At 33.9% G+C, this 21375-nt stretch overlaps 1 protein-coding gene across 2 annotated transcripts in view; it reads right to left on the bottom strand.

Annotated features, from left to right (window-relative positions):
* Window positions 1–21375, bottom strand: part of atp9b (ATPase phospholipid transporting 9B) — a 116453-nt gene that overhangs the window by 37243 nt on the left and 57835 nt on the right. For both annotated transcript variants that reach the window (XM_056479613.1, XM_056479612.1), the window contains exon 15: window positions 10806–11060. In XM_056479613.1, the coding sequence (XP_056335588.1) occupies window positions 10806–11060 (255 nt within the window). The remainder of the gene's footprint in view (window positions 1–10805; window positions 11061–21375) is intronic.

Here is a 21375-nt window from a genome sequence, read left to right as displayed (position 1 = left end):
AAAGTGTGTAGTCATATATAGGGCTGCACTATATTGTAAAAATCAAACATTGCGATATTTAGTTTTTCTGCGATATATATTGTGATATGAATACAATTTCACCAGATGAATTAAATATCTCTATTTGAAGACAATTAATAATTTTAGATTGATTGGGATGATTCTAGGGAAATAAATCATGCTTAAAATATAAATTTAAAAAAACAATCTACGGGCATCGATAAATACAATAGAGAAAAATATTAAACTCAAATGAGTGTTTTACAGAACTCAATGAATAAAAAAAAAAATACAAAAAAAAGCTACAAATAAATAAATAAAATAAATAAAATTTCTTATATCCTGAATGCTTTTAAAATCCTCACGCCTCAAAAAAAAATGCATGCAAATAATAAACTGTTATCCAGACTCCACTTACCATATACTGCGATTTAGCGATCGCATGTGATCACAGTACAATATCAATGATAAATTAATATATTGTGCAGCTCTGGTCATATTTATAAAGAGACTGTAACATCTAATATCACAACAGTATTAAAGGAATACTCCAGTTTTTGGAAATAGGCTAAACAATTGAGTTTTACCATTTTTAATCCATTCAGCCTACCTCTGGATCTGACGAGAGGACTTGTGCAGTAACAAGGGTCTGTGGATTAGACCACAATTTTCCTATATAAAGCTCGACTCTTACATTGTCTACTAAGACCGATGGGAAATGCTTTTTTATAGGTTGCTATGACTAGGACCTATATTATCATTCTGGTGTTATAATCAAGGAACTGCAGTACCATGGCTGCAGCAGGTGCAATGATATCACACAGCTCTGGGGACTATTTTCAAGTGCTGCATAATATCATTGCGTTTGCATTATCATTTTACTGTAGCAAAGTTCTTTGATTTCCTTGGGGTCATTTAGCATCAGTAACATTTGTATAAAGTTTTAACACTGTGTATGCATTTCTATTATGTATTTAGTTTGTCAATGGCATACCTTTTTATCAGTTCATGCAAATTATAATTATGATAAAAATCAAAGAGAAGGTGATAGTGCCATCTTACACTTAAAGGATTAATTAGTTCGTCTTTGGAACACAGAATTAAGGTATTTTAGAGGAAATCCCTGAGCTCCCTCATCCTATTTAGACAGCGATGGTCACGAGAAATTCAAAGTCCGGAAAAGAAACCAAAAACATTGGTAAAAACATTCCATGTGTCTGAAATCACAAAGCTCCAAGAACACTTATGTGTTTATATGTTAAAATGCCTTTGCTCAACAATGTCTTCTGCATCAGATCATGGTGTGTGTTTAGTACAAAAAATTACTCTAATGACAATAAGTTGTACTGCCCGTAGTAAAGATTTAGGAAAGTCATATTTATTTTTTTTCAGAAATCAGAAGTATTCTTGGAGGTTCATTTGATTACAGTTTAGGCACTGAAGTCATGTAGATTGTTTTTGTCAATGTTTTTGGTTCATTTTCTGTACATTGAACATCTCGTAATCATAGCTGTCTTTGGAGGATGAGGGAGCTCTCAGATGTCATCTAAAATATCTTTATTTGTGTTCTGAAGACAAATGAAGGTCTCGGGGGATTGGAATGACATGACAGTGAGTGATTAATAACATAATTTTCATTTTTTTGGGGTGAACTAATATTTTAATGTTGTTATCTGATTTATGTGTGATATACTGAATCCAGCGCAGGTCAACTTGTCAAACAATGGAAAATATCTGGAAAATGGAAATGTATAAAGTACAACATAAAGAGTTTCACAGCTTGTACAGACATATACATAACTATCATACGATGCTTTCTGAACTGCCATTTTCTAAACTGCTAGATTCTGAGTTTCAATCTACTTTGAAAAATAAGAAATTTGAGATAAAAAGAAAATGTTTAGAGGTGGCAAGGTGGCTCAGTGGTTAGCACTGTCGCCTCACAGCAAGAAGGTTGCTGGTTTGAATCCTGGTTGGGCCAGTTGGCATTTCTGTGTGAAGTTTGCATGTTTTTCCCGTGTTCACATGGGTTTCCTCCAGGTGCTCCGGTTTCCCCCAAAGACAATCACTATAGGTGAATTGAATTACCTAAATTGGTTATAGTGTATAAGTGTGTGTGTGTTTGTGTGTGTGTGTGTGCGCGTGTGTGTGTGCGTGCGTGTGTGTGTGAATATGAGAGAGTGTAGGCGTTTCCTATTACTGCGTTGTGGCTGGAAGGGCATCCGCTGCGTAAAACATATGCCGAAATAGTTGCCGGTTCATTGCGCTGTGGTGACCTCTGATAAACATGGGACTAGAGCCTGGTTTATTTTTCTGTCTTGAGTGATGGACGTGGCTCAAGATGCATGCCTTGGGCGTAGCCGTGCATTTATACTTCTGCATGCTGTTTGTGTTGCTCTGCAATAACACTTCCGAAACGCTAGCTGGCAGTAAGTTATTATGTTCCTCTGTGTCGAGTTTCTTCGCTGGTGTTTTTTTTTTTCTGAACGCTACCTTAAATGTACAAATGGCTCAAACTCGCTAATTTTGAGGCAGGAACCAGCGGATGTGCAACAACTTTAATCATAAGGTAAACACAAAACAAAACTTTCCATCTGGAGATCCTTCACAGGACTCGACACTTGTAAACACTCTGTCCAACAGGTTCGCACAGCTCTCGGTCCCGCTCACACACGTCAGCGCTACCAAGCCGACCACTCACAGAGCTTTTTTTGAGACGTACACGTCAGCGATGGCCACGGCAAGGGCTATGAGACCACGCGAAGGCTACGCTGGACCATAGGCGTGCGCTTGATGCAGAATCAGCCTTAAGCTGAAGAAAAATAATAGATGAATGAAGAAAAAGTTTAACAGGGATAAACACATTCGTTGACCATTTTTTTGAGGGAAAAACTTGGAATAGAACTTAAATGATCAGTTTTGAAAGAAACACTTTACATCTGTAAAAATACAATCTTTTAGCCGATCACAGTCATTTTGGTTGTCAAATAATAAAGTACTTTATGCCTTGCTTTCACTGAATGTTATGAATCAGTACAGGTCACCCTGATCAGACTTGCGTTTCCACTGCCAATGGTGCCCTTTTAATAGGTGTGGTGTATGCCAGAACATTGCGATCAATGTGAATCTGAATTGAAGAATAAAGCAGATATATTTCGGCTGTGTATTTAAAAATGGTTCTTCCTGTGTTGTTATTCCCTTGGTTTATACCCAATTAGCATTCAGCTCCTCCACACTCTAGCTCCATTCTTGTGGTACCGTATAGCAAATTGGTGTGCTAGGTATACCTTTTCCACTAATTCTCTGTGTGCAGTGCTCGGCGTATCCCACGGTGGATACCTCGCACATAGCTATAAATTTATACTTCTGAAAGCTTCCGAAAACACGAGCAGGCAATGGGTTTTCTATGTTTCTCTGTGGGTTTTTAATGGCCATTTTAAGTTTACAGTGGAAAAGTACTGTAGAAGTAGCTCAAACTCATTCAGGAAAGAAAGAGGCAAGAGCCAGTGAACCTGTAACAACTTTAATCATAAAGTAAACGCAAAACCACAGTATCCATCTGGAGTTCCTTCACAGAACTTGACACTTGTTAAACACTCATGCCAACCTTCTTGTGCTGCTAAAACTGTTCTCGACCCTGCCCACACTCATCACTGCTACCAAGCCGACCAATGACAGATCTTGGCCTATGCATCTTAAGTTTAAAAACATATTAACACTGCATTTTAAAAAAAATTCTAACGACACCAACATCTAAGGGAAACTGCTTCCCATGCCTTTTACTTGTACAAGACAATCTGTGTTGTGAATTCTGATTTTTTTCCACCAAACAAATATCATCCGATCCATACCATCAAGCTAGTCTTCTGTCAAACAGCTCATGTGATTGCCCAATGTCTCTCTATCCTCAAACTACAATCAAAAAAGTCAACAAGCTACTTGCTCGATTTGCAAAATACAAATATGTCTTATGGAAAAGAATGTTAAATGTTAAATGATATATTCTAGTTCCTTAAAACTAAATTAAGAAATAATCAAATTAATTGGATGAGAACTTGTTGATTAAATGACATTTAAGCTCTTTGTATGAACGACTCTCTCTGGTGAGTTACTGCACGCCTCCATCACAGTAGGTGGCGGTATGCAGTTATATGCATGTTTGCATACCAGAGATGTTTAAAGTACTAGAGACCCAGACTTGAGTAAAAGTGCTCTATCAAAAAAGTGACTTGAGTAGAAGTTGAAGTGCTCTTTAAGCACCATACTTAAGTGGTAGTACTAAAGTATTCAACATTTTTTGTACTTAAGTATTGCAAGTAGATTATTTTACAATTCACTATTCAAGTACTGAAAGTAAAAATACAAGTATTGTGTAATGTAATTATTAAATAAATCAATCAAAAGACATCATATTGTTTTTTTTTTTTTTTAATATCTTTTTTTGGGACACGTGATTAAGCAGAATGAAAAGAAACATGGCTTATGATTCATATGAACTAGGATAACGTTTTTCTCTCATGCTTGAATCACAGATCTCTCAGATTATAACACAGATTATAAAGTTGTGTCACAAAAACATTCTGTAATCCACTTAAAACGCTATTGAAACCCATTTTCGGATTGCAAATTACCGGTTGTAAATGCTGTAAACGGAAGTTCTAAACATTCTACTGGAAGACGCTGGTTGCTATAGCACCCTTCATGCAGCAGCCAAGAAAAAGGTCTATAATTGTAACGAGTAGGGATGTGAATCTACACTGGTCTCACGGTTTGGTTCGGTTACAATTATCATGCCAACGATTCGGTTCAATTCGATATTTTGGTGCATCGACGATGCTTTCCATACATAATTCGATTTTTTCTACACAACACAAGAATTTTTTTAAATAAAATCTATAAATGTATTTATATATTATTTGTAATACAATTTTGTTCTTTAATACAGCAGTAAGATATATATCAACTGTACCCTTAATTTGACCTGCTCAAAGAAAACACTCTTTCTGAATGTATCAAACAAAACTTATAGCAAATGAACTAATGTAAATATTATCCCGCTTGTTTCTTGAGCGCTGACAGGCGAGGTCATACACCCCTATGATTGGTTTTTGTCTTCAACTGCTTAACAGAAAGGGCTGCGCTTGGCTTTAGAAATGAAAGCGTTGTTCACAGATGGCGGGAAGAACAGCCGCGGTTACAGTCTGTATCCGCATAATATGCGGTTATCACTGGTAATCCATAATAGACACAGTAGAGAAAACTCGCACCACAGGCATGCTCGTGTCAGGATTCACAAGTATCGCTTTAACAGCCAAGAGGAGAGGAAAAGTTACCTCACAAACACGCCAGCGGGTCAAATGTCCAAAGTAAGAGAGAGAGAGGTAAAGATGGAGTTTTACAGCATTTCTCCCTAGTAGTGAAATAGCAGCTTGTGTGCTGTGCCGCCTTCATTGTCAATGAAAGACTGTCCAGCAAACTCGCAAGCAGTTGAATTGTGCACAGTTATCAACCTTTTAAGTAGTAAGTGCGTTATTTACTCGCCCTCGCCTCCTTCGCCATAGTATTCTACTGCGACATCACGCATGGAAGATAAATGACATCAGTACGCAATAACCAGTTATGATCTTTTACTGAACCGATATCAATAATTTTGACACTCCTAGTAACGAGTAACGATGCAGCACATGAAAAATCTATCAGAGTAAAAGTATTAAACTCATCGAAAATATGTACTGAAGTAAAAGTGGAAGTAGGAGAAAAAAAAAAACTATACTTCAGTAGAGTAGAGATACAGCCTTTTAGTACTTAGGTACAGTAGTGAAGTAGTTCTACTTCGTTACTATACATCTCAGTTGAATACCCACCAATAAAACCACACGAGAGAAGTCACTGCGCATGCTTAGCTTAACAGACTGAACTTTTGGATTTCTGCAGTTGTGGTGTTGCAAACGCACACATGCACGCATGCACGCACACACACACTTATTCTTAGCACAAGTAACTTGCACTTGCAGTTCCTTTTGCATGTTGACGATTTAACTTTTGCACTGTTCCCTTCAAACAAGCTACTGGGGCATGAACACTGGTGCGTGAGCTTGAACAAGACTGATGTAGTGATTGAATGAAGAAGATGCACAGTTGTAGCTGGATAGAAGCTCTCCTAGCCAGCGGTTATGACACTGTTCCTTTAAATGGGGTGCTAGAGCAAGTAAGCTCGGAATGGAACAATCATTGATACTTAGTACATCCATTTTTTGTAATTGGTATTTTATTAAATAAAATTGTTTTCTTCTGTGTTACTATTTTATAGCTTTAAAAAAGTTATTAACAAATGCTCTTTTATGCTTATTAAAGTATAAATGTTCGCTTTTAATGTCTCATGCAAAGGTTAAACTTAACCAAAACTTATTGCCCAAGAGATACTTTGAGACATATTGTAAGGATGTGGCAATATAGCTGTATTGGTAATTTGGTAAAATCACAGCGAGCTGGCTGCAAGTTAAGAACTTCAATGCTGCCAACTAGGAGAAATCTAATTGAAGCAACAAAATAGATTTTAATAACCATACATGGACAAGACCGAAACTTGTTGATGTAACAAGGACGAATCTTGTTGAGTTGAGGTGTTTTACTGACATTGAGTGAATAAGAATAAATTCAACCAGATAAACACAACATAAATATAATAATTCAATTAGCTGCAAAGAAGTTACACAGAGCTATTAAAACCATGTTGAAATTACAACTTTATATTATGTTCATATAACACATTCAAAGCAGGTCAAGTTTACTTGATTAGTTTAGATGCACAATGGGTGCTTTAATTAAATTTTTCCCCAATTTCTGTTTAATGGAGAGAGATTTTTTTCAACACATTTCTAAACATAATAGTTTTAAGAACTCATTTCTAATAACTGGTTTATTTTATCTTTGCCATGATGACAGTAAATAATATTTGATTAGATATTTTTCAAGACACTTCTATACAGTTTAAAGTGACATTTAAAGGCTTAACTAGGTTAATTAACTAGGTAGGTTAGGGTAATTAGGCAAGTTATTCTATAACGATTGTACTTCTGTAGACTATCGAGAAAAATATAGCTTAAAGGGGCTAATAATACTGACCTTAAAATGGTTTGTTATATATGTAAAAAAATGTGCTTTTATTCTAGCCGAAATAAAACAAATAAGACTTTCTCCAGAAGAAAAACTATTATCAGAACTATGAAAATTTCCTTGCTCTGTTAAACATTATTTGGGAAATATTCAAAAAAGAAAAAGAAATTCAAAGGGGATTTAATAATTCTGAATGCAACTGTATATAAAATGTATTTCATGAATGTTTTTAGGACTAAATGTTTTGTTTATTGTATTTTCCCTTAACGTAAATGTAAAATTAATGTTCTATTCTTCGCATAGAGCACAGCAAAAACAGGCTTGGTGCTGAAACGACTGCTGCAGATACACCACAATTGAAAAGTAGTGAAGAACTGTAACCTGTTAACATGTGCATGAAAAAAAAACGTATTGCGAAACACACAGCAGATGTGTGAAACAGCCGGTATCTTTTGCAAAGGTAGCGTACGTACCACTTCTTTGGTATCTTTGATAGTGGAAATGGAAAATGGTTGTTTACAGTAGTACTGTACGGTACCTAACCATACTGCTCAATAGAAACAGACCATAAATTGCACATAATATGTATGCATATGTCATCCTATAATCCATATGATATTTTTTGTTGTAGTTTACAATAGTAGTAAAGTTTTTAAAAACATGGACTTTTTTTTTTTAAATTCTGAACTTTAAGGACCCCAAAACACCACTGTTGTGTGAATAAACAACCAAAATACATAAAGTTTCATGACCATAGAGAGACCCCCAGGTAAACATTCCCTTCTATTTGCAGTTCACTGTGTTCCTCAGCAATAAGTCAGTCATAAAGATTTGGACGATTATTAGAGTGAATAATTGACGGCAGAAAAGTATTTTTTGCTGAATTATTCCCCGCAGTCAAGCCTCAAACAACTGTTCATTCCTCACTGTTAAAAAAAATATGTTGAACTATAATGAGTCTGCCGATCCCTCCATCAATTTGAGGACCGCTGCCATTGTGACATATGTTCGGCCTCAATGCCTTTTCCGGCATTTATTTAGTGCTTTTCTTCCCAACAACTCATTCAAAATATTGTTGCTCTACAACGGATCTATAAATATCTACGATCTCTCAACACAAATGATGACCGAGTCCTTCCTGGTGTGTGACCTACCCCTGCCCCCTCTGCTTCTGATATTTATTGAGCCCTCTCAGATTTCTCTACTAACACAGAGTCTATATTACCATCCAATAAGGCAGTAAATTCAAGGCTAAAGTGGGGGAGTCATAAATACTAAAGCAGCGATATATAGGATTACACTGTTAGAGGAATGAGGAGAGCAGTGTCAATGCAATCTGTCGGATTTCCAAATAAAATAAACAGAAATAAACATAGGAAAATAAAGTTCTGTAAGTGCTCAAAAAATAATTTGAATTGCTAAATTGGCAAATATAAACTAAATATCCAATAAAAAGTGCAAAAACAAAAAAGTACAAAAATTAAGCAAATAAATATAATTAATTTAATTATTTTAATTATTTTATTTTATTTTATTTTATTTTATTTTATTTTATTTTATTTTATTTTATTTTATTTTATTTTATTTTATTTTATTTTATTTTATTTTATTCAAATAGACACAGTAATTCCATGGTTTAATGTAGTTGCAGGGTCAAAAATAAATAAATACATTTTAAAAAGTATACATATTGCCATGTTAATTGTGTAACTAGCCTCTACCAGTGCTTTCCTTTACATTAATGCATTTGATAGATGCTTTTATTAAAATTTTAAATTTTAATTGCATTGATTGTGCACATTTGTATCCACGCGTGCATTTTGTTTAGAACTGAACATTTGAACTTCAAAGAGTCGATGAAGAGGAAGAGTTTTCTAAAATGTCCTAAGAAAAGAATGTGTTTTGTTCAATAAATTTAGAACACCTTTGATGAAAGGTTTTGATCCACTTCAAATATATATATATATATATATATATATATATATATATATATATATATGCACACACACACAGTTGAAGTCAGGATTGTTAGGTGTTTTCATTTTCTTTAGCTTGAAGGTGTAGGGCTAAGGGGAAGGCCTAGATAGCCCTTGAAACAGAGATTTTTCAGGACCACACTCGAAACCAAGGGGTACGAAAATTTCACAGAATACACCATCTACAACGGCAGCATGGCTGCACACGGAAGTCAGGAGATGCACAAATTAGTATTTTTTGTCATTATTAGGATTTTTTACAACAAACAAGCATGTTTTAAAATATTCATAACATATTCATAATATTCATATTCATAATGTGTTTTACTGTCAGGTTTTAAAAAACCGCTAATATAAAAAAAGCTAAATTTCGCTACCTATAATCCTTAATAATAACTTCTGTATAGTAGTCCCACTATATACTTTCACATCTGACACTCGATAGCACTCGAATACCCTTTCAGAAAAGTCTAGTGGCTGAGAATTACTTTTTTACAGTGTCTGGTATAATGTTAACGTTGTTTTTGCGTTTTTACATACATGAATACAGCCACGGTGTAAATACACAGCATTGTTACGAGCTTATTGCCACATCATATCATTATGATAACATGATATATGCCTTCAGTGATTTCCTGAAGACAAATACAAAAAAAAAAACCGCAACTGGAATAACTACAGCAGTCGCGATCGTCACTTTCATATAAAGCAAGAGATCGCGATGACATATGATGACGTGTGCAGGTGTTGTGGTGGTGTCACATTTCTTAGGGATAAAATTTGAAGCCCTTCCACTTCACACTCTGTTGCAAAGGCCAAGGGGAAGGGGTACAAAAATAGAATTGGGATTGGGCCTTGGCCCTCCTGTATATTTTTCCCCAATTTCTGTTTAATAGAAAAAAGATTTTTTCAACACATTTCTAAACATAATAGTTTTAATAACTAATTTCTAGGTTAAATAGGTTAACTAGGCAAGTTAGGGTAATTAGGCAAATCATTTTATAATGATGGTTTGTTCTGTAGACAATTGAAAAAATATTGCTTAAGGGGGCTAATAATTTTGACCTTAAAATGGTTTTTAAAAAAATAATAAAAACTGTTTTGTTTTCCAGTTGAAATAAAACAAACAAGACTTTCTCCAGAAGAAAAAATATTATCAGACATACTGTGAAAATCCCTTGCTCTGTTAAACATCATTTGGGAAATATTTAAAAGAGAAAGAGCTAATCCTTTTGACTTCAACTGTATACTGTATATACATATATTACATTTATATTTATTAAATACATCTTAATTTTAAATTAAAAAAAGAGAATTAATATAACAAAAATGCACTTAAACTGCTCAATTGCTAAAGATGATTTAAAAAAGATAAGCTAGAAAAAATATAAAATATAAAAGTAAAAATAATAAAAAATGCTAAATAAGTAAGTAATAAAATTCATTTATTCGTTAATTTTCTTTTCAGACAATTTAGCTTACCCAATTCACCTATAGCACATGTCTTTGGACTTGTGGGGGAAACCGGAGCAAACCCACGTGAACACCACACAGAAATGCCAACTGATCCAGCCGAGGCTCGAACTAGTGATATTCTTGCTGTGAGGCGACAGCGCTACTTACTTTGCCACCGCACCGCTTATAGTAAAAAAAAAAATAGATAAATGTAAAAAAAAATGTATTAATTCCTTCAGGATGCCCTATCATTCTTACCTCATCAGGACTTGAGGCCTGGTAAGTGCGGTTGTCGTCACTGAAGTCCTGGTCAGCCTCTGTGCTCTCTGGCTCTGCGTTGGCACCGTTAACACGAGACTCATATACCGGTGTAACATTATGGCAGAGGGCAATGGCTTTCACGGCCTCATGTATCCGGCTGCTCACGCTCTTGCGGACCTTCGGAGCAGGTGGCTGTGGTTTACGGGATGGTGTGGAACTCGCACTACTGCCATTAGATTGTGCTGAGCTCACCTGGAGGAAAACAGAAGAAATGTCAAAAGTGTTTTCTGGGTATTTTTTATTTATTTATTTTTTACATATTGTTCCTCAAATTTTGTATATGGAAAAAGTTGAGGATTTTCTCAATTTATTAGGCATAAGCTTGACTAAAAATAAAAAATTAAGTGTTTTTTTGGTTTAAATGACTGATAAATCATCTATATTCATATTTATACTGTATATTTTGTTTGTAATTGTAATAGTTACACTGTAAAACCCAGGAGTCAACGTTATCAAAGTTTCCTCCAACGGTTTGAGTTGCCTTAACTTATTGGGTTTTACAGTACTCAGTTGGTTTGAGTTCTCTTCATTTATTGCGTTTTACTGTGCTTAAATTGCTTCATTTCCTCAAATGTATTATGTTCACAGTACTCATTAGGATTAGTTTTTGAACTTAAATGGTTTGTTGCAATCGGTTTCCTCAAACGGTTTGAGTTACCTTAACTTTTTGGGTTTTACAGTACTCTTTATGCTAATAAATGCTTTAATAACACAAATTCCTACAGTTTTGCCAGCTCATCTAAAGTGAAGTCTATTTATGATTTGTAAATCCTTTATAAATGACAAATAAAGGCTCAGTTTGAAACATAAAAAGAAAATGAATGAAAACTTTCTATATAAAAAAAAAAAAATCACTATACAGTTTAAACCACTGGATAATGCTGAATTTTTTATTATATTGTTAAATTATTATATTACTGCTTTATCAAATTTATTGTATATGCAAAAAATTTGTATTTTGACTAGGGCTGCACAATATATCATTTCAGCATCATTATCGCAACATGCAAATCTGCAAACAGTCACATCGCAGGATCTGCAATGTTGAGTTATGAATATAATTAACCAGAAAACCCACTTAGGAACGTGATTTGTGGAGTCAATGCAAAGTTTAACTCTTAACAAATAATATGAAAGTCTTTTATATGGATGTGTTTTTAAGGCCTTGCGACTGTAATGTTTCAAGTGAATTTAAACCATTTGGGCACAACAAGTTATTTACCACTTTAATAAAGATAAATTGTGTTTAATTATTTAATACAGTAAAGACAATGCAGTGTTTTTTTTTTTTGTTTTGTTTTATTACATTTGATTATTGAATTTCTATACTTCAACCCTGTTAAACTCCAACTGAAAACCTGGTTTATGTCATTTTTTTATGTTTCTTCTGTTGTTTTCATCTGTGCTTTATTTATTTTGTATATTTTATGCAAATGCACTCCCCTACAAATGATTCTAATCAATATAAAATTAGGAATTCTTTCCAAAATAGGGTCATCTGGTGAAACCATAGCACAACATACACTACCGGTCAAAAGTTTGGGGTCAGTTTTTTTTTAAGAAAATTATTCTGTTTATTAAAACAGCATTTATTAAATGTAAAAAAAAAAAAAAAATGTTAAAGTGTTAAATGTTTATTAAAATTTTAAACAACTGCTTTCTTTTGTATGTAGTTTTAAATGAAATTATTACTCCAGTCATTATTGCTTTTATTACTGTTACAATTAATAATAATAATAATAATAATAATAATAATAATAATAATAATAATAATAATAATAATAATAATAATAATAATAGAGTGATTTCTGAAAGAGCATGTGACTCTGAAGACTGGAGTAATGAAACTAAAAATTTATCTTTAAAAATCACTGGATTAAATTCTTAAATTAAATTATAAACTACTTTTGAACAGTTATTTTATAGCACAATAACATTTCACAATTTGTACTGTATTTTCAATTAAATAAATAATTGAAAAAAAAAAAAAAAACTGCCTTGGTGAGCAGGTTAAGCTTATTTTAAAACATTTAAAAATTGTACTGACCCCAAACTTTTGACCGGGCTATTTGCAGAAAAACAGAATATCGCAATGTCAATTTTTTCCAATATTGTGCAGCCCTAATTCTGACACTCCTGCTATTCTGCAGTTATGTTATTCAGCATAATGTTTAAAGTGTACAGTAATTACATTTTTAGATGAGATAAAGTATGAAAATACAATCATTAAGCACATTATATGTGCTTATAAGTCAAGAACACAGCATTTCTGAATTTCTGAATTGCTTATTAATGTTTATTAAGAGTTAATGCTTAAATGATGAACTAACAATTAGCAAATGCTTAGTGAATGACTCAAAGTGCAGAGTTATAAAGTATTGCCAACATTTTCTTTTTTTCAAAATTAAAAAATTAAATGTCAGAAAAGTGTTGTCTAAAAATTACCATAAAAATGTCTGGAAAAATAGCACCTTTTGTGCTATGTCAATAAAAATGCACTAAAATACCATCTTTCATGATAAATTTAAAGAATGTCATGATTAGTTGACAGGACAAAATATAAAAAATATGTATTAAAAATAACAATAATAATAGAGCCACGGCTATGCCTTCTGGGTGACAAACTAATGATACCTAATATAGGTAAAAATTCCTTTATTCTTCTCAAGATTGGATGCATCATAGCTGCTAGTATGATTTTACGTAATTGGAAGTGTCCCAGAATGCAAAAAAATGAAAGAGTGGATTAATGGGATGATTAAATTTGCAGTGTATGCAGAGGAGATTAAATAATGAGGGAGAAGTGCGTAGAAATTGGGATAATTGGGTTTAAAATTAGGATAAATGAGTGTGTCTTACAAGGGTACCACAACCTTAATTTCCATGTATGTTTACTGTATGTTGTTGTTCTTTGATGAATTTTCTTGATGTTGACAGGTGGCTGAACATGTGTCATATGTAACTAATAGAAAGCTGTGAGGATATGTAGTGTGAAGTGTGTTCTTTGGCTGTTTAACGATAAAAAAAAGTTGAATTACAAAAAAAACCAAAAAAAACAATAATAATAAAACATTCAAGCCCGAAATGATTCATAGCCCTAGCAAATTCTGACTTAAACTTTATTTTTATTTAACCAGAAAGTTTTTTTTTTTTAAATAATTATTATTATTTTTATTGATTTATTTTTACTCCTAACTAAATCCAGAGAAACCAGGGCAATTCTCACCAATATAATATATATAAACATTCATTCATTCCTTTTGCTTCGGCTTAGACCTCTATTAATCAGGGGTTGCCACAGGGGAATGAAACGCCAACTTATGCAGCATATGTTTTACACAGCGGATGCCCTTCCAGCTGCAACCCAGTACTGGAAAACACCCGTAAACTCACAGATGCACACACATACAATAAGGCCAATTTAGTTAATCCAATTCACCTCTACCGCATGTCTTTGGACTTGTGGCGGAAACCGGAGCACCCGAAGGAAACCCATGCGAACACGGAGAGAACAAGCAAACGCCACACAGAAATGCCAACTGATCCAACTGGGACTCGAACCAGCGACCTTCTTGCTGTAAGGCAACAATGCTAACCACTGAGCCACCGTGTCGCCTATACACAAACATATGGATATATAAAACATCTAAAAAATCTTAACCTTTTCTTTCAAAAAACAAAGAAATAACCCTATCACAAAGGCCTCAGTCCAACATAATCCAAAATCAGTTCAATTGCGCCCAAATCGGATAAGGTAATGTGTAGTCCAAGACCTGTGGGACTGGGGTCAGAAGTGTATTGTGTTAATTCATCTTCCTGTGCTCTCTCTCTCTGGGCAAAAAAGCGTGAAGATTTCATCAGTGTCTCCCCACACAAGCATGTTGGAATCCCAGTGTCTTTGAAACTTATCAATTTACATAAGCGGTGCTGTGAGTCTTGGTGTGTGTGTGTTTGACAGGGGTTGCTGTGCTCCAGTGAAGCAGGAGATTTGTCTTGATGAACTCCTCTTTCCTTAGAGCTTGAAGAGATGACAACCTGCACACAGCCACTGATAGCAGACACAGGTACATATAAAGACACTTTACTGCTGGATCGCTCTCAAAAACTCACACTAGCTTCCTGCTTTCTCAGTATGTGCTGAAGTGAATATGTAATGAGTAAACGTGTGTTAAGATGATGTACAGTTAGCAAGCTGTAACTGGGAATGAAGTATTGATTAGAGATTTTTTTTTCTCCTTCAGGTTTTAGTTTTAGATGCAGTTATCTAACAGTGACTTTAAGGTTAAGCTTAAAGACAATTTAAAACATTTAAAAATTTGTCAAAATTGATAAAATAAAATAACATTTTACATATATCAGAAAGCAGGGTGTACAGAAGTGGTCAATAGCCCCTCTGCCCCAGGGGACATAAAATACTGATTATAAAATTACTAATTATATAGTACAGGGGTCACCAATCTGGTGACCCTCCAGGGTTTAGCTCCAACTTGCCTCAAAACACCTACCTGGGTGTTTCAAGTATACCTAGTAAGACCTTGATTAGCTTGTTCAGGTGTGTTTGATTAGAGTTGGAGCTAAAATCTGCAGAACACCGGCCCTCCAGCAACAAGTTTGGTGACCCCTGATATAGTAGGATAGATACAGGAGTTGAACATGATTATAAAGGTGAATATTTAATATTACTTGTATAGTTAATTAGCATACTGTAAGTATCAGTGTGATACACTTAAGAAGAGATAATCTTGAATTTTTTTCATTTTCAATAATAATAATCAAATTATTAAAATATGCATAAACTAATTAAAAAAGGAGAGGGTAAAAATAGTCTAATACCTGCTTCTGTAACAGGAAAAACTTTCTCTTTCAGTCTGAAATACATCTTCACCAGTGGTGTAGTCCTTGCTATACGCCTGTATACTCAGTATGCTTACTTTTTTCCACGAGCTGTTTTGGTATTACCACTTCTGAGGATCAATAATTGCATATACCCTCGGTATACTCACTTATTTTTCTGATTAAACTTCCCTAATTTTAGTGTATCATTTTAAATTCTTACTTATAAATGTATACGTGTGTAAATGTATATACATTTTTCTTTGTTTACCCCAAAATTATCTGTTCCTGATCCGCCCTATAATGAAAATCCTAAATTCGCCCCTGTACAATAGTATTTCACATTTGTCTTAATCGTGCCTACCGCTACAGGGAAAGACACTATATATATATATATATATATATATATATATATATATATATATATATATATATATATATATATATATATATATATATATATATACATACATATATATATATATATATATATATATATATATATATATATATATATATATATACATATACATATACATATATATATATATATATATATATATATATATACACATATACATATATATGTATATATATATATATATATACATACACATATACATATATATGTATATATATATATATATATACATATATATGTATATATATATATATATATATATATACATATATATGTATATATATATATATATATATATATATATATATATATATATATATATATATATATATATATATATATATATATATATATATATATATATATATATATATATAAAACACTAAAAACGATGATGCAAAGACTACTCATAAATCATGTAATAATATATGCGATTTAAAAGGGTTACTACTAGTATATAATAGTGACAACAGAAGTCCTAATAGTTTGGTTTAAAACAAGCATGCACGAATGTGACAATCAAAAATAATGGCTGATTGATGTTTAAAGGAACCCATTAAATGTAAAGTAATAAGCCAGTAAAGAAAGTAAGTAAAAAAGCTGTATTTCCATGTATGCACAGGCCCTATTGAGTTACTTTGAATAAAAGTTAACTACTGTAAATTGTTGTAACTATCTTGACTCTTTTTTTTTTATATTAAAATGATTATATAAGCTACATGCTGTATACATACAGCCAATTGCCAAGGCTAGCTTGTATATATATATATATATATATATATATATATATATATATATATATATATATATATATATATATATATATATATATATATATATATATATATAATATAAAGCTAATGATCCAAAGAAACAATGACTTTCGTCGTTTCATAGCCTACTTTAATTTAAAATTTGGGTCGGGTGTAATAGTACGCCACCTTTTTTTTTTAGGACTACACCACTGATCTTCACACTTTCGCTATGAAGACACTGATGCACCGTGTGATCTCCGTAGCTCTCATCAAAGCAAGCGGAGCTGCAAATCATCCGGTCCACGTGGTTTGGCTTAATATTAGTTTTTTATTTTTCGATACAGACATCTGTGACAGGAGTTTTTTACTCTGCTGATGGTTTATGTGCATCATATTTGTTCTTCTGTCAGTGAAAGTAAAAACTTTTTGCAGTATTTGCACACAGTTTGTGTTTTGTCTGGTGGACTTCACCGCTGTCATTTTACTCTGCCCCCCACCTCTTGCTCGGCACTGATGTGCAGATAAAGCAAGCTTGCACTTGTAAGCACAGCGCCCCCTCTGCTCAAAAAATGTATTGTAATTCATTCAACATTTCTACTGATTTGAATCATTATTTGAATCGATTTTCAACTGACTCACTGTGAATCGTTACATCCCTATATACCAAAACTGTAATCTGAATAGTGAAATAATATATTGTTGTAACCCTAGTCATTTATTCTTTCCAATTAGAGATAACAGATGCCAATGTAGTCTTGATTGATGTTCAACATGTATACATCTGTGAAAATTGCATAAAATCTAGTCAAGGGTTTCATGTCCATTTAAAGAATACCTTTTTATAAAATGTATAATTTGAGCTGCAATTTCTGTAATAGTCTTATAGTTCTCTCTGTGTTCATTTTTATAAATGTGTTACTTGCTGCAAAAATACATCACAGTTATAGTATGGAAATATTTTAAGCCATAGCAATATTAAAGGTGCCCTATAATGAAAATCTGGGTATACCAAGGCATAGTAGAAAAATAAAAGTTCAGTATATGGACATGAGCATACTGTGAGCCTCAGACACCGCTGTTTCCTCATTTTCATGTAAATTCCACAAGTGTAAAACCCTGTTGGACAACAGGCCAATCAGAAAAAAAAAAAAAACCGTGATGAGACTCACGGGCCATGCCCTCCGGTCGTTCATCCGGACCTGATGAGAAGCCGTCATCAAGTCATCATTAATATGCACACCTCATGCTGCGTTTGTTAAACAACAACGTTTTCTAGTGAGACAACAATGACAATTTTCCACTCTTACTTATTTTTAAGCATACATTTCACTTTATATGTATGTGGGACTTTTATTTTGAAAATGTGGGCGTCAATTAGTTTACTGTGCGTTACTGGCCAACGACAGCACAAGGCATGTTCAAACTGGCCTCAGGACGCAACATACAAGATTTACAGATTATACATTTATTCATCTCCGCATATAAGAGCCCCATATACAATATTTTTGTTTCTTAAGACACCCACGTTGGCTTTTTCTACCTTAAAATGTTAATATATTATATATTGAAACTACATAAAATCACTGCATTGTACAATAGACTTTTTTTTTTTTAAAACATTGAAATGTTGAATTTTAAAGCACAACAAATGCAGTGCATTGCTGAAGTAGGCTTCTTCAACATTCAGACACATTCATATATTATGTTTTGAACTGCATAACAATTAGGGATGCAATAATTATAGATTTTGGTTGTACGATTATATAGTCTGAAGAATAATCATGGTTTCACGGATATCACGTCTAATGTAAATTCAAGCTTTATATTAGGTAAGTAGCTATTTAGATTAACCATTGTTAGTGATTTTAATAATAATTTGTCTAACATATCTTTTTTTTACATTGCACTGAAAGGCACGCACAACTCTCACCGTGAGATGTTTTCTACTGCGTGCGCAAGGAAAGACGCAAGCACGTTGCTCCACTTGTGCACGCATTTTCTCATTTATTCTTACATTAGAAATAACAAACTTTCAAGCGCAAAAGACGTGATATGGGAACGGCCGCTGCTATAGTTGATCCGGTGTACGTGCATATTAGGCTCGGTGTAAAAGCTTGGAACTTTAAACTAGCGCACAGTTGGCAACTTGGCATAACTTTGAGATATGACGGAGAGATATGACTTGAAATATGAGTGATGACACAACAGCATATAAGAGTCCATATGCTATATTTTTGCTCCTTAAGACACCCACGTTGTATTTTTCTACATTAAAATGTTAATATATTGTATTTTGAAACAACATAAAATCACTGCATTGAACAATAGACTTAAAAAAAAAAAAACATTCAAATGTTGTATCTCAGAGCACAACAAAAGCAGTGCATTGCCCAAATAGGCTTCTTCTACATTCAGACACATTCATATGTTATGCTTTGAACTGCATAACAATTACGGATGCAACAGTTATAGATTTGGGTTGTACGATTATATAGTCTGAAGAATAATCATGGTTTCACGGTTTTCACGTCTAATGTAAATTTAAGCTTTATATTAGGGAAGTATTTAAATGAACTGTTATTATCATCTGCGTTCGTTCATACATACATACATAAATAATCATTTTAATAATTTGTAATAATTCGTCTAACATTTCTTTTGTGTACATTGCACTGAAAGCCACGCACAACTCTCACTGCTACAGCGTGAAATGTTTTCTACTCGGTGCGCCTTGAAGGCACGAGCGCATCGTTCCGCTTGAACACGCATATTGGCATATATTCTAATATTGGAAATAATGAATTTGCACGCGGAAAAGAAGCAATATGTGACCGGCCCGCTGCTATAGTTAATCCAGTGTGCGTGCGTATTAGCCCTGGTGTATAAGCTCGGAACTTTGAACGTGCAACAGAAACACAACGTTGAGAAGCCTTTAAGTTTAAGTGTCCAAATGTGTTGGGCTGCTCTCGCCACTCGCTTAATGTCAGGTGACTCACGCTCTGCGCAGCCTTCAACTGCAGCTTGTGCTGTATCGAACAGACGCACATCACTTCATAACTATAGCTGCCGTTTTTCGACTGAAATAAATTTATTTTTGATGTCTTGGTCACACAATTTGGAGGGCTGGAACAAATTGCCTCCGGGGTCGGGTTCGGCCCGCGGACCGCCAATTGAATAGCCCTGTTATAAGACAATGAAAGTGTTTTTGACTTTGCATGCATATCAGTCTATTGCTGGAGACCCTCAAAACCAAAATATGAACCTTTATATTATATTATAGGGGGTCTTAAATACTTTTCAAGTGGACACCCTAATTTCAGCAGTTAAGTGAAGCAAAAAAACGTGCTTATTCGCTTATTATCACTGGTGACAGCCAGGTAATGCTTGAAATATAAGCATCAGGTCTGTTGTCCTAAGATGCATCAATTACGTCACTTTTTTGTTGTGTTTGAATGTTAAAGTGGCCTTCCTATGAATTGTTAGTGACTGAAATGGCGCCCCGCTAATTTGAGTTTGAGACCCCTGGTCTATAGCTTCAAAATACAATGCAATACATCTCTATCACTCTCTTTTGTCAAGTTTAATTATAATTTAGGCCTTTATCCACAACAGATCTGGTGAGCAAAATAGGTTAACGTTACTCAGATTGTGTTTTGTAGGCGTTCAGCGTCCATCATGCTGTGTGTGTGTGTATGTGTGCGTGCAAGAGCGGCATGTCAGAGCGGAGCTCATTAATATTCACAATATGAGACATATATGGTCAATCATGGACGTTCTGATTCTATGGGTATTTTATGGAGTAATAAATGAGCTTATAATACCATTTCTTGATATTTATTTAACTTACCGAAGCCATAAACTTACAAGGTAAATAACAGAAATCAATTTAACTTATTAAACCAATGCAGTATATGGCACCTTTAAACAGCCAAAAAACAAAAAAAAACCTTGTCTGAATGTTCATTTTCTCACCTTTGTAACTAAATTACTGTCACACACCTGACCAACTTCATCTTCAAAGACTAACTTCACAGAAAATCTAAGCCACAAAACTATTAAAAAAAGTGTCAGAAAATGCTGGTGAACTTAAGGCTGTGAACTGAACTCAACCCTGTACACAAGAAATATCAGATTTGGACATTTCAGAAAACAATTTGAGCTCCAAATCCCAGCAGGTCTGACATGATCTGTCTGTACACTCACCCTGTCTCGAATAAGACGATGGGGTTTGCCCTCTGCAAAACAACAGCTGTTTTAATAGCAATTTCTTTATACTCATAACACTCCAGAGAGAATCGGAGCTAGAACTGCCTTGTGCACAGCAAAGCATGTTAAGCTGTAAATTACATTATGTTTATTGATTCCTGTCGAACTCAATTTCACACAAGTTGTTGGACACGGACTCTGACACGTCCTGAGGGGGGATATAATAAGGCTATGATCGCTCATATCATGGGTACATTTCAAACCTGCCTGCCACTCCATCATCACAGTAATG

This window comes from Danio aesculapii, chromosome 19 (genome assembly GCF_903798145.1).
Source record: "Danio aesculapii chromosome 19, fDanAes4.1, whole genome shotgun sequence".
NCBI classification, from domain to species: Eukaryota; Metazoa; Chordata; class Actinopteri; order Cypriniformes; family Danionidae; genus Danio; species Danio aesculapii.
The sequence above is the reverse complement of the archived record's forward strand: the minus strand, read 5'-3'. Positions and strand labels throughout refer to the sequence as shown.